Source organism: Urocitellus parryii, chromosome 9, assembly GCF_045843805.1.
Source record: "Urocitellus parryii isolate mUroPar1 chromosome 9, mUroPar1.hap1, whole genome shotgun sequence".
NCBI classification, from domain to species: Eukaryota; Metazoa; Chordata; class Mammalia; order Rodentia; family Sciuridae; genus Urocitellus; species Urocitellus parryii.
In genome coordinates, this window is record NC_135539.1 from 106156341 (window position 1) to 106170099 (window position 13759).

Genomic DNA, 13759 nt, shown 5'->3' on the forward strand with positions numbered 1-13759 from the left:
TAGGCCAAAGTCCACCTCAAAGAAGTGTTAACCAACAGCCCCAACAGATTTGGAGATAGCCCATCCCAGAGAAGTGATAATCCCATCCCAAAAGGTGATAATTAAGCCCACCTGTGTCCCACCCCTCAGGCCTTCTGACCTACATTCCATCACCAAAACTATAAAAAGGGGAAACAACAGCCCTTCCACGGATTCCACCTCTTGGGTCCCCTTCTTCCTCTGGGAGAAGTCTTTTCTGCTGTCCTTTAATAAACTTCTAATTTCTACTCTGACCTTGCCTCCGCGTGCTTCTTTAGTGTTATTCTTCAACATCGGGGAAGCAAGGACTCGTCACCGGTCAACAGCGGTAACATTATATGAGGAGGTAGATTTTGGTCCACTAACACCACATTCTGTCCTCCTAGGGAGCACAGACCATGCTGAATTCTCCCATGTGTACTTTTTCCCCACATTGAGACATTTTATTTGTATGCGTCTTTTGCCTTCCTAGAAGGGATAAAAAGCCCCAGGATTTTCCCTCTTGTGTGTTTTTTGTTTATTTTTCTTCCTCTTGTCCTTGATGCTAGTTAAGGTTATCAGTGCAGTTAAACCAAACTGATGCATGAAAGCAGATGATTCTGCCATTTTTTTAGACCTTTGAGTTGCAAAGGGCTGACTACTTCACATTACTTCAGCCTTTCTGGGAAGTTCACAAGAAATTTTCCAGCTCTGAGATCATTATTGTCTTCAAATTACATGTTAATATCATTTAAACTTAAATATACATACCTATTTTCCCCTGGTGATTCTGAAATACAGCATTGGATTTATAACAAGGCAAACTTATAAGTAGTGGTATGTTGGGCACAGGCTTGAGAGAGCTGATTGAGTGTATCTCTTTCCACCCTCAACGACATCAGCATTGGTAGCTTAAAATCATCTATGATGAGAGTATATATACAATGGAAATAAACAAATGCTACATTTACCAGTATGACACTGCTAAAATGTTAACAAACAAATCATCTGTTATGGTTTGGATCTAAATGTCCCCACCAAAGACTCCTGTGTTGAAGGCTTGGTCCCTAGCAGATGGTGCTGTTGGGAGGTGGGGGAATCTTTAGGAGGTGGGGCTCAGTGGAAGGAAGTTAGGTCATCCAAGGTGCGGCCTTAAATGGGATGTTGGGACCCTGACCCCCTCCTCTCTTTCTTTGCTTCCTGGATGCCATGAGCAGCTTTACCTTGTCACACCCTTCTGCCACACCACAAGCTCAAAGTAACGGGGCCAAGTGACGTGGATTGAAACCTCTGATATAGTGAAAATATAAATTTTTCCTCTAAGTTGATTTTCCCAGGCATTTTTTGTTGTAACAATGGAAGGCTAACATATCATCCAAAGATGTAAGATACTGCTCACAAATTTAATAAGTCAAAACTTTTATTTTTTTTTTAATTTTTTTTTATTGGTTGTTCAAAACATTACCAAGCTCTTGAAAAACTTTTAGATTGAAACAAATTTCTCTAAAACAACAAGATGCTTTTCATAAGCAAATTCTTTCAGACCTTCCAAATAAAAACTACAAGTGAAATTAAATATAATTTAAAATTAAAAGTCAAATCAGTCAGATTCCCTAACATACCAAGGTCTCTAAAATGTTCAAACATCTTAGATAACACACTGATTATTATGATGATTACAAAAAAAATCAAAAGTAAAATAACATTATGTTTGATTTTCTTCATTTTCTTGTAAAGTTACTTATCCAAGTAAAGGAAATGATTTGCTCTCTCAGTTTGATTAAGTATATGACCAGAGGACTTAGTGACATAGGACCTGAGCATTATATTTCCAAGCTGATTCCTCCCAAGTCATGGGTTAGCACAAAAAGCCCTTTCTTGAAGCTCTAGCACTTTAAAAACCCTCACTTTCTCTTACTTTCACTTTCAATTTAATTGCCTCACTGGAATTAATTGAAACCTGCATTATTGCTCTTTACCCTCCACCCTGGGGTTGGGCCAGGTTTTTAAATTATCTTGGGGAAAGTTTTTAAGAAACTGACATCAAAATTAAAATACAAAATGATATGCAAGACCTTCAAAGACACCCTGAAATTTAAGCTTTATTAACTTCACAGCAAATCTGCCTCTGCTCACCCCTCCCACCTAAAGCAATTAATTTCTTCTTTGCTAGAGTTATACTAGAAAGATTGTGCAACCTTCCTGTTGCTTTAGTTCTTTGGAATTCATTTACTGAAGTAGTGATGAAGAGATTATGCCAGAAATAGACCTTCAGTCTCCCTCCCTATGCCAGTGTGGAGCATCTACTCCAGAGGACTATCTGATTCCAGTTGAGAGAACAAATAGCTCCTGGAAATGGTATCTAGAGATGTGCCAGATGGAACCAAGCCACTGGAAGTCAAGCTCCTGATCCAAAGAGGCCTAGACAAAGGAGAGAACATGCATGAGGCCCAGAAAGCAGATACCTAAGATAGCAGGTCTGAAAGGAAGGTAGGGAATGGAGTGAGCAATTCTAAGTCAATAAGCAAGTCATGGTAAACCCATGGGCGCACGCTAGCGCGCACACACACACACACACACACACACACACACACACACACTTTCACACAGACTTTCCATGGTGTAGATTCTTTCCATGATGCAGATTGTGGATCAAGGTCCCTGCAGCTCTGGAAGGGAGGGAATGTAGTGGCAGAGGTGGAGTTGGAGACTGACCTGTAGCAAAGCAGTCAGTAATAGACATCACCTACTTCACTATTGTATCTTGTGCTAGACCAGCCAGTGAATTTGGAGCGGGTCATGGAAAAGAAAACAAAATAGGTTCAGTTGTTGGAGAGGAAGGGGAGGACACTCTAGATGGTAGAAAAGGCATCCAGGTAAGAGTGGCTATGGCATGGGGGAGGAGAACTGGTATGGCTGCAATAAAAACTGGGTGGGCTGGGCCAAATCATGAGAGGCCTTGAATTTCAGTTAAGGAACCTCAGTTTTATTTTCTAAATATTAAGAAGGCTTTGAAATCTCTTGTCTGAAGAAGTAGAATGATCAAAATATATCTTATTGTGGAAGATGAATTGAAGCCGGTGCAGTGACACAGACCTGTAATCCCAGTGGCTCTGGAGGCTGAGATGGGAGAATTGCAAATTCAAAGCCAGCCTCAGCAACTTAGTGAGACCCAGTATAAATAAAAAGGGCAAAAATACCTATTAGTAAGCAATATAACACTGTTGGGTTAAACACTAATCAGTGCCTAGGAAATTTTGCAGTGAGATAAGAAGGTCTCTAAAAGAATGTGGTAAATAGGGAAATGGGGAGGGGGAGCCTGCCATTTCCCTTATCTCCAATCTTTGAGAGAATATCTACACAAATGACCTTGGTTGTAAAGTAAAGGAATGAAGCATCTGAAGAAAGCCACCTGCACAGTGGGCATGCACCTATCCTATACATTCCCCCAGCTTATAGGCACATCGAAGCCCTCCATTGTATCCTGATCCACCACCACCGAGGAGTAAGAAATAAAATGTCCAAAATCTCTTTTTGGGTCCTCTAGGTTCTCTCTTTGGGACTGGTAAACAGTATGCCTTAGGCCTTTGCAGCTCTCGAGTGGAACGAACACATAACATATATTTACCTATGGTTTACTGAACACCCCACATTATTCCAACAAGAATTTGTGGGAATCAGCAGTATAACAATTATAAGAGAATGGGTATGTTATAAACTCTGAATTATTTCCAAAATGACTTGAGGTGACTCATGGGGAAACATGTGCAAACTCATTGTGAGTATATTTCTCTTTGGCCCAATCCCATTTACATTTACAATACCGCTTTTTGCATTAGTCATGTGTATTTGTCTCCCAAACAACTATGAGCTTCTTGGGGCAGCAACTGCCTAAGTCATCTTTGAATATCCTGCACCTAGCATTGTATCTAAAAAATAATGCTCAATAACTATTCAGTGCATGAATGCTATGATTAGGATAGTAGTAGTTATTTGTTAACTACTACAGCAAAATGAATTCCTGATCTCCAGGCCTGAGAGTATGAGGTTGCTAATACACTGCCTCTTTGGGCAGGAAGGTTTAAGGAGCTGTACCACATTGGGCCACTCTATAGCTCCAGCACGCCCTGTGCATTTCTAGATTGCAGTCTTCCTTGAGTGATCTGTTAGGAACACTCACCTATCTTCTCTCAGTTTAGCCATATCCTGCCCATCCTTTGTGGTCCAGGTCAACTCAATTCCTACTTCTTTTCCTTAGTCTTTCTCCATGTCTGGAATCTAGGAGGCCTGTACCTCTTCTGACCCTGATAGCACATTCAAGACCACTCACTGGCCTAGTGTGGTGGTGCACACCTGTAATTCCAGCACCTTGGGAGGCTCAGGTAGAAGGACTGAAATTTCAAAGCCAGCCTCAGCAATTTAGCAAGGCTCTAAGCAACTCAATGAGACCCTCTCTCAAAATAAAATATATATAAAAAGGGGTGAGGATGTGGCTAAGTGGTTAAGTGTCCCTGAGTTCAATCCTTGCTATCAAAACAAACAAACAAACAAAAACTCACTGAATTTCTGGCAATGTGACTTCCTTCACCTGTTTTATTCCTTATTTAAATCTGAGCTTCTTGAAGCCAGGGACTGGGTCTTATATTTTCTTTTATACTCCCCTCAGTACCTACAAAGCTTTCTCTTAGCAACTCATGTCATAGAGAAGCATTGCACTTAACTCAGTGAATGTGTTTAGTTGGCAGAGACTAAAATTGAGAGAATGGCCAGTCTCACAGGTACCCAGGACAGACCCAGTGGATTGGGTCTCTGGATAACACTTTGCATTTATCTGGGGAACTTTGTTCAAAACCAAACAAAACAATGAATAAAAATGCCCTCTTATCCTTGGTAACTGTCCTGCCTTGGTCCTCTCAATTCTGTGCTCTAGGGCCCTCAGAGTTGGGTGGCCTGGTATGCTGCTTGCTGCTAACCCATCAAGTGCATCTCTAGGGAACTTATTTGTCTGGCATTGTGAAACACTTTCTGCAATAATTATTTTATTTTACTTATTATTAATTCCTATAAAGAAATGAGGACTATATTTGTATTTGTGAAATACAAATGATTTTTCTATTTCTAAAGATTTTTTTTTAATGGAGACCTCCTCTTCTGAGAAAACAGATAAATGAATAAAATAATTCTCTGTGTAAAATATGAATTTTTTTCTTCTTTTTGAGATGGGGTCTTACTATGTTTTCCAAGTTGGTCCCAAACTCCTGGGCTCAAACAATCCTTCTGACTTCAGAGTAGCTGGGACTCTAGGTACACCACCATGCTAGGCTTGAGATTTTAATAAAATTAATAAAAATAGCTACCATTGACTGAGAACCTCCAATGAACCCTTAGATTAGAGCTACTCTCCATGGGGCAAGTATTTGCCCCTAATACACACAATAGCACCAAGCAGAGAATAGGTGCTCAAGAAATATGTATAAAAATTGATGGCAGCTACAACACACAGAGCTTTGCATATCTGCCTCATTTAATCCCATCAGCCTCTACTCAGTGGACCACTCACAAACACCCAGCTTAATGAAATATTATCTGTATTCCCATTTTATAGATTCCACCATGCGGCCAGCGCAATGGTTTCATTAATGAGGTTCTTGGCATAAAAGTTAGCTAGCAGAGATCGAAATAAAACACACAGACTCAGTTACCTTTTTCTATGACCAGGTCCGAGATGGCTCCCCTCTCTGGCTTCCACCTCAAACCACCCGTAGGGCAGCAAGGATTACTCAGGGCTAGCAGGAGAGAGAGGGAGAGCACGCCAGGGAGTAGCCTTTTATTGGGGAACAAGAAATTCAGGGGAGAATTCCATCTAATGAAGGTTGAGGGGGGGCTGCACTCCAAGGTCAGGGTCAGCGATTTGGCCCCCGTGGTCAGTTGTCAGTCACACCCCCACACGGACCTGTTCTCTCATCAGGAGAGGGCCGGGAAAGCTCTGACACAGCCAGAACGCCTCAGACCCAAACTGGGAGTCGCCCAGTCACGTGTGAGAATGGCTCTCCACAATAGATGAAGAAATTGATGTTGCAAGATGGAATAATGTATCCAAAGATATATGACAAGTAAATAAATAGTCTCTTTTACTCTAAAACTTTTCTTAGCCAGGGTTCTATGAATAGAACAAGGGTGGATGGCCCAGATGAGAACATTCCATCACCAGGGTAACATCCCAGTGGGCTGATCCTCACAGGTGGATTTCAAATTGGCATTGAATTGCTGTATATAAAAGGTAATTGAGGGATAGCAACACAATTCACCATAGCAAGATTGTGGAATCAGCCTAGATGCCCTTCAATAGATGAGTGGATAAAAAAAATGTGGCATTTATACACAATGGAGTATTATTCTGCAGTAAAAAATGACAAAATCATAGAATTTGGAGGGAAATGGATGGCATTAGAGCAGATTATGCTAAGTGAAGCCAGTCAATCTTTAAAAAACAAATACCAAATGACTCCTTTGATATAAGGGGAGTAAACAAGGACAGGGTAGGGACAAAGAGCTTGAGTAGAAGATGTACATTAAACAGGGACGAGAGGTGGGTGGGAAAGGGAGTGAGAAGGGAAATCGCATGGAAATAGAAGGCAATCCTCAGGGTTATACAAAATGACATATAAGAGGAAAGGAGGGGTAAGACAAGATAATACAAAGGGAAGAAATGATTTACAGTAGAAGGGGTAGAGAGAGAAAAGGGGAGGGGAGGGGAGGGGAGGGGGGATAGTAGAGAATAGGACAGACATCAGAATACATCAGACACGGGAAAGGCAATATGTCAATCAATGGAAGGGTAACTGATGTGATACAGCAATCTGTATACGGGGTAAAATTGGGAGTTCATAACCCACCTGAATCAAACTGTGAAATATGATGTATTAAGAACTATGTAATGTTTTGAACGACCAATAATTAAAAAAAATAAAATAAAATAAATAAAAGGTAATTGAGGGTTGGGGTGGTGGCTCCGTGGTAGAGCATTTGCCTAGCAGGTGTGAGGCACTGGGTTCGATTCTCAGCACAACATATAAATAAATAAAGGCTCATTGACAAAAAATACATAAAAAATTAAAAATAAATAATAGGTAATTGATAATAATGAATCTGTAGAAACAGTAATATATTTTCTCTCTATACGCAATCAATTTTCATTCTTTTAGTAGTTATGTTCTAAAAAAGTTGATGAAAGCAGTAAAATTAGCAAACGCTGAACCATTGTTTCTAGGGAAGTTAGGTTCCCATGAGCCTCTGATGACAATATTTTTTCAAACAATCACTATGTAATCTTTTGTATGGTTTGTTTATTTTTATGTGTGTGAGGGGAATGTTAGAAGGGAGGGAGGGTCTCGCTTTGTTGTCCAGACAGGCCTAGACTTCTGGGCTCAAGCCATCTCCTGCATTAGCCTTCTGAGTAGCTGCAGGCTCTCACGACCATGTCTGGTTTCTGTTACTGTTTAATTTAATAGATATTGTTGATTCATTAACACTTGATTAATTGAACCCATGACCTACAGCACTACAACTCATGCCTACACAAAGCTTATCTAACAGACATTTCTCCATCAGGTACATTCTTGTGCTTAGGAACAATCGCTAGCACTTCAGTGCTACACTTAGGTGTCAATTTGTGTCACAACACACAAATGGATTTAAGTGGAGAGAAGAAAAAAACATCTATTTTATAAACTGAATGAATCCTTTTTTTCAAAGTACCTAATTAATATAATAAAGTGACCATTTATTGAGGATGACAATAGCAGACTCTTCATAGATTTTAACTCCTTTAGGGAGTTTGGACTTTTAAGAGTTGGACGTTCTTTCCACTGAATATATAAAGAAACTAAGGCCCAAAGAAGTTAGTGGGTAACATAGTTAGCATCTGAAACAAATAACCCCCAAATCCATGATCTTACCACTAACTTGTAGAGCTGAGTAATTTTATTGAGCTGCAGTTTTTAGATAATTTGTAATAAATGTTTGAATTCTGTGATAATCTCAATGAAGTTTCAATTAAGACATCTCCATTTCATTTGCAGTAGGCCTAGAAGATGGGCTTTTTTTTTTTTTTTTTTAAAGAGAGAGTGAGACAGGAGAGAGAGAGAGAGAGAGAGAGAGAGAGAGAGAGAGAGAGAGAGAGAATTTTTAATATTTATTTTTTAGTTCTCGGCGGACACAACATCTTTGTTGGTATGTGGTGCTGAGGATCGAACCCGGGCCGCACGCATGCCAGGCGAGCGCGCTACCGCTGAGCCACATCTCCAGCCCGAAGATGGGCTTTTAATAAAATATAAATTAACTCAAAAGTACATAAAAAAATAATTGCCAGGTTATCTTTTTACTGTCCTTTAATCAGTTCTCCATTTCGTTTATACATCCCCCAGAGCAGATGGTAAAGTATCAATGGAGATAGAATTCAAAAAGTTTGATTTCTGATGAACTCCTATCATTAGTAAAAGGAATTTTAAGTTAATGATAAAAATGAGATATTTTAATTCATCTAATTAAATAAAAAATGTCGATTTTTATTTCATCCATATTATTCTTGATTTTCATTATACCGGATAATTCATTCATGATTGGCATAGTTTGCTTTATGGAGGCCAATATAATTCTTTAATGTTGAGTGTGTAAGACATTCTGTCTTCCTTCAAGTTAAACTCACTAGATCCAATGTTGAAAAGGAATATTCTCACTTCTTCAATCGACATCTAAAGATGTCTACTTAAATCACTTGAATACCAAGGGGATATTTTTAGGAGGGTTGTATGTTTATGAACAAACATTATTGGATTTTTATCTTTAAGAAGTCAGCCACTTCTTATTGGGCTCCTCCATTAAACTGAGTTCAAACTTCAAAAATTATTGTGAAAAAAAAAAAGGATTCTAAGCTCAAGGATTTCTCAAGGGAGACTGAAATATAAAATGGGAAAAGTACATGTGCCAGAAATGGAAAAATTATACTGCAGTTCAGAGGGGGAAAAGGTTCTTTTCTTTTTATATTTTTTATTACACACACACACGTACACATGCACGCAAGCACACACAGGTGTTTCCCGTCTGGATCCCCTGCAGCTAAATTCTGAGCTTGACATTTTTTGTACCCACCCTGGCTTCACAGCTTGCTGTTTCTGGTTAACACCCTGATTGTGAATTTGGGCTGAAAGCACAATGCAAGGATTCTAGCACAGGAACCTTCCCTGGAGGGGTTTTCCACTCTGAGCTGGTCTGAGTGCAGAGTTTATTTCTGCTCCACTGCTGCTGCCCTGAGGAGGTGATCGCTGGGTTCTAACTTGTGAAAAACTCTTCTTTAGACTCCCCACTGTTCACAGGCCTTGGGCTTTGGTTTTTGTGCCCCTTCTTATAAAGGCTGGAAAAACTCCTTTAACCTTCCTGGGATCAGACTGCCTGTCCTCTCTGGTTCTTGCCTTCTGTAGTCAGGGGCCTGATAGTTCCTAACTCTCTTGTTAGTTCTTCACTGAAAAATTTGGAAAACAGAAAAATCCCCCACATTTCTTGGCAGTTTTCACTGGGAGATATGTGTGAATAGTTCATCACAGACACTTCAGTGAAAGTCTGTTCAGGCCAGGTGCGGTGGCACACACCAGTAATCCCGGGCTCAGGAGGCTGAGGCAGGAGGATTGCCAGTCTCAGCAAATTAGTGCGGCCCTAAGTAACTCAGAGAGACCTTGTCTCTAAACAAAATATTAAAAAGGGCTGGGAATGTGGTTCGATGGTTAAGTGCCCCTGGGTTCAATCCCCTGAACAAAAGAAAAAAAAAAAAAGAAAGAAAATAATCTTTCCAGTCCCACATTGTGCATTTGCTTCTTAAATTCTGTTCATGTATACAAAAATGTTAACGTGAGCTTGTCTTAAATGTCTGAACACAGTCCTTGTGTGTAGAAAATCCTTTTTATAGTTACTTGGATTTCAAATTAATGCTAATTTTCTACTTTTTTTTTTTTAAAGAGAGAGTGAGAGGGGAGAGAGAGAGAGAGAGGGAGGAGAGAGAATTTTTAATATTTATTTTTTAATTCTCTGCGGACACAACATCTTTGTTGGTATGTGGTGCTGAGGATCGAACCCGGGCCGCACGCATGCCAGGCGAGCGCGCTACCGCTTGAGCCACATCCCCAGCCCAATGCTAATTTTCTAAAGCAAAAATTGTACAATCCTTTTGCCAACTTTTGATTTCAGTATGGTTTTTGTTATTCTATTTATAAATTGAGTTATTTTTGTTTACAGTAAGAATGATAAACTTTACCTAGGGATGTAGCTCAGTGGTAAAGCACTTGACCTTAATGTTCAGAGTCCTGGGTTCAAGCCTCAATACTGTCAAAATAAAACATATATATAAATAAACAAATCCTATAAAATAATAAAAAAGAATAACTCTTATTTTTTTCTGCTAATATTCAAGTAACTCAAGTTGAGAAGACTAGATACCCTGAAGTAATCAGTCCATTTAAAACTTAGTTAATACAAGTCCTTTAAATATAAACTTCCCTTATAAATTTCACACATTTGATTTTTAAGCACTTCAAATGCCTGAAATGACAAATCTATGGCCTTAACAAATAAAAACATTCCTAAGTGGGGCTGGGGTTGTGGCTCAGTGGTAGAGCACTTGCCTAGCATATGTGAGGCCCTGGGTTCGATTCTCAGCACCGCATTTAAATAAATGAATAAAATAAAGATCCATCAACATCTAAAAAAATATTTTTAAAAAAATCCCTAAGTACTTAACACATATTTTTAAATCTATGTTCTACCATAGCCAACTTAATGACTTTTTCAGTACTTTTTATAATGAAATCACTTTGGATATTTTGGATATTTGTAACACCCGAAATGTTGGTGACCACTGAATCAAAAGTGACTTTAATCTGGGTGTGGTGGCACATGCCTGTAATCCCAGCATCTCAGAAGGCTGAGGCAGGAGGATTGCCAGCCCTAACAATTTAGCAAGACTCTAAGCAACTTAGCAAGAGTCTGTCTTTAAATAAAATATAAAAAGGGCTGGGGATGTTTCTCAGTGGTTAAGCCCCCTTGGGTTCAATTTCCAATACCCCCCCCCCCGCAAAAAAAGTGACTTTAACTTTTCTGTATTTCCTTAATTTTCTAATATATATATTCCAATATATATACATACATATGTATGTACATATATATTGCGTATTAAATCAGAAGTAACAATATCGTTGTAATCAGAACCAATGAATAGTATTTTCAAAAACAAAATATACTCTTTTCCTATATACTTTTTTTTGGTCTTTTTCTCCCTGAAGAAAACCCAAAACCACAAAGTCCTTAGGAATCAATAGCAAAAATTGGGGTGAGATGTGGGGTTGGGGACATGGTGGTAGTAGGAATATTTTGCAGAAGGAGAAAGAGGAACGTAAATATAATTGTGAATACTGCTTCTAGGTCAGGCAGGCAACTGATAGTATTTTTTTCATTTGCAGGATAGCAAGAACGACTTGAGAGTTTATTTGTTATCATGTCATCCATCAACAGATTAAAAACAATAAATCAAAATAGAATAAGCAAACAACGTCTCCTAGAGCAGATAAATGAAAAGCGTGAAACCAACTGTTTTGTGGAAAGAAGCAATCAAGTCAGCTTCCTGAGAGTTCAGAAGAGGCACTTCAGTGGTGCCCATCAGTCCTGTGTTTTCACCCATTTCAAAGAAGGTATTCCTGACAGCAGCAGGAACTCCTGGGTCCAACCAAGTGTCTTTGTTCACCCAGAGAAAAGGCACTTTGAACCAAAAAGTAAGATGTTACAGGAGAATTCCTACTCTTCATAGGAAGAATTCATAAGAAAATTTAGGAAAAAAATTCTGGGGTCAAAAGAGGTTCCTATATATTATGGTTTGGATATACAGTGTCTCCCCCAAAATTCATGTGTTAAAAACATGATATCGGGGGCTGAGGCTGTGGCTCAGCGGTAGAGCACTTGCCTTGCATGAATGAGGCACTGGGTTCGATCCTCAGCACCACATAAAAATAAACAAATAAATAAGAGATAGTTAAAAAAAAGAAAACATGATATCCAATGTAGCAATGTTCAGAAGTGAAATGATTATATATGAAAGCTGTAATTTCATCAGTGAATTAATCCATATGGTAGATTAATAATTTGAAACCGACTACTGAGTGTTAACTATAGGCAGAAAGAGTGAGTTTGGAGGAAGTAGGTTATTGGATGCATGCCATTGGGGATTATATCTTGTCCCTGGCTTCTCATGAGGTGCCTCTCCCCTCCCGCTCCCCTCTCTCTCTTTCCCTCTCCCTCTTCCTGGCTGCCATAAAATGAACAGCTTTCTACCACCATTCCCTTCCACCATGCTGTTCTGCCTTACCTGGGCCCTGAGCAATGAAGTCAATTAACCATGAACTGAACCTCTGCAACTGTGAGCAAAATAAACCTTTTCTTCTTTCAGTTGTTTTTGTCAGGTATTTTGTCATAGCTACTATGTCACAGCAATGGAAAGCTGACTAACACACTAGATATTACCCTGAGATACTTTAATCTGTCTGAAGGAAAAAGTATCAGTAAACTAGGCTGGTTTGTATAAGATCCACCAGAGTTCAGACCCTCAGTTTCTTGTGCCTATACAGAATCCCAGACCCAGGCTGATTCGTTCAATAGGCTCTAGTCTGGGTCCTGAAATCTGGATTCTCAAAAGACTATGGTGATTGTGATGCTGATGACCTTAGCACCACATTTTTTTAAAAAAGTTGTTACACATAATTGTGATAGATCCCAAGAACTTCAGAGACCCCCTATCTCACCAATTTCTGTTGCCTTCTGCAAACATTTTATGTGCAAAATTGAAGCAAAGGAAAAATGATTTTGATGATAAAAGTCACACAATAGCCCTGAAAGCAATAATTAAAAAAAAAAAAAGTGGAGGGAGGTTGGGTGGAAGGCAATGGTATGGGGTAGTGGTATTATTTTTCAGGAAGAAGAAGTCGTAAATGCCAGTTATTTTGGTATTGTTATAAATATTGACTTCTTTCTTAGTCAAGGCAGTCAACAGGTAATATTTTCTCAATTGTGGAGGGTTGGGGGAAGTGTGCGTATGTAATTATATTTAATACAACCAATGCTTTATTTAGTTCAGAAGCTAAAGAATGGACCACATTGGAGATTTAATTTTTTGATGTGACTGTGACTTCCATTTGGTCAGAGCTCTTAGTAAGTGGTAGAGGGAAGTGATGCAGTGTGACATAGAAAGCCAAAAGGATGCATTGTATCTTAAAATTAATCTATAACAATCCTTTTTTTTTTTCCTGCAGGGTAGGGTGTGTACTGGGGATTGAACCCAGGAGCATTTAACCACTGAGACACATCCCAGTCCTTTTTTGTATTTTATTTAGAGACAGGGTCTCACTGAGTTGCTTAGTGCCTTGCTTTTGCTGAAGCTGGCTTTGAACTTGTGATCCTCCTGCCTCAGCCTCCCAAGCTGAGGTGCACTGGCCATGTTTTACTCAAAAAATACTTTTACAAAGAGTATTGCTCATTCTAAGAGAAAAAAAGCATAATCTTTTACTCTGGTTGAATTATTTGGAACGAGAAGAATTAATTCATAGCTACTATGAATTAATTGTCACAAGTTTGATAGTGGAGGGAAAAATCTGCCTCCAAGACAAACATAGTATATGACTTTACATGGTTATACATGGCTTTTTACAATACATAATTTAACACATGT

The 13759-nt window shown here is 39.1% G+C and overlaps 1 protein-coding gene across 1 annotated transcript; it reads left to right on the top strand.

Moving 5' to 3' along the window:
• The first annotated feature begins 11539 nt into the window (after nt 1-11539).
• Nucleotides 11540-11848, top strand: Spata45 (spermatogenesis associated 45). Its single transcript, XM_026387383.1, has one exon. It carries the CDS (start codon nt 11540-11542, stop codon nt 11846-11848), a length of 309 nt encoding a protein of 102 aa, XP_026243168.1.
• Nucleotides 11849-13759: the final 1911 nt, after the last annotated feature.

Coding starts and splice junctions, on each gene's coding strand:
- Spata45 (XM_026387383.1), top strand. CDS start 11,540: ATGTCATCCATCAACAGATTAAAAACAATAAATCAAAATAGAATAAGC.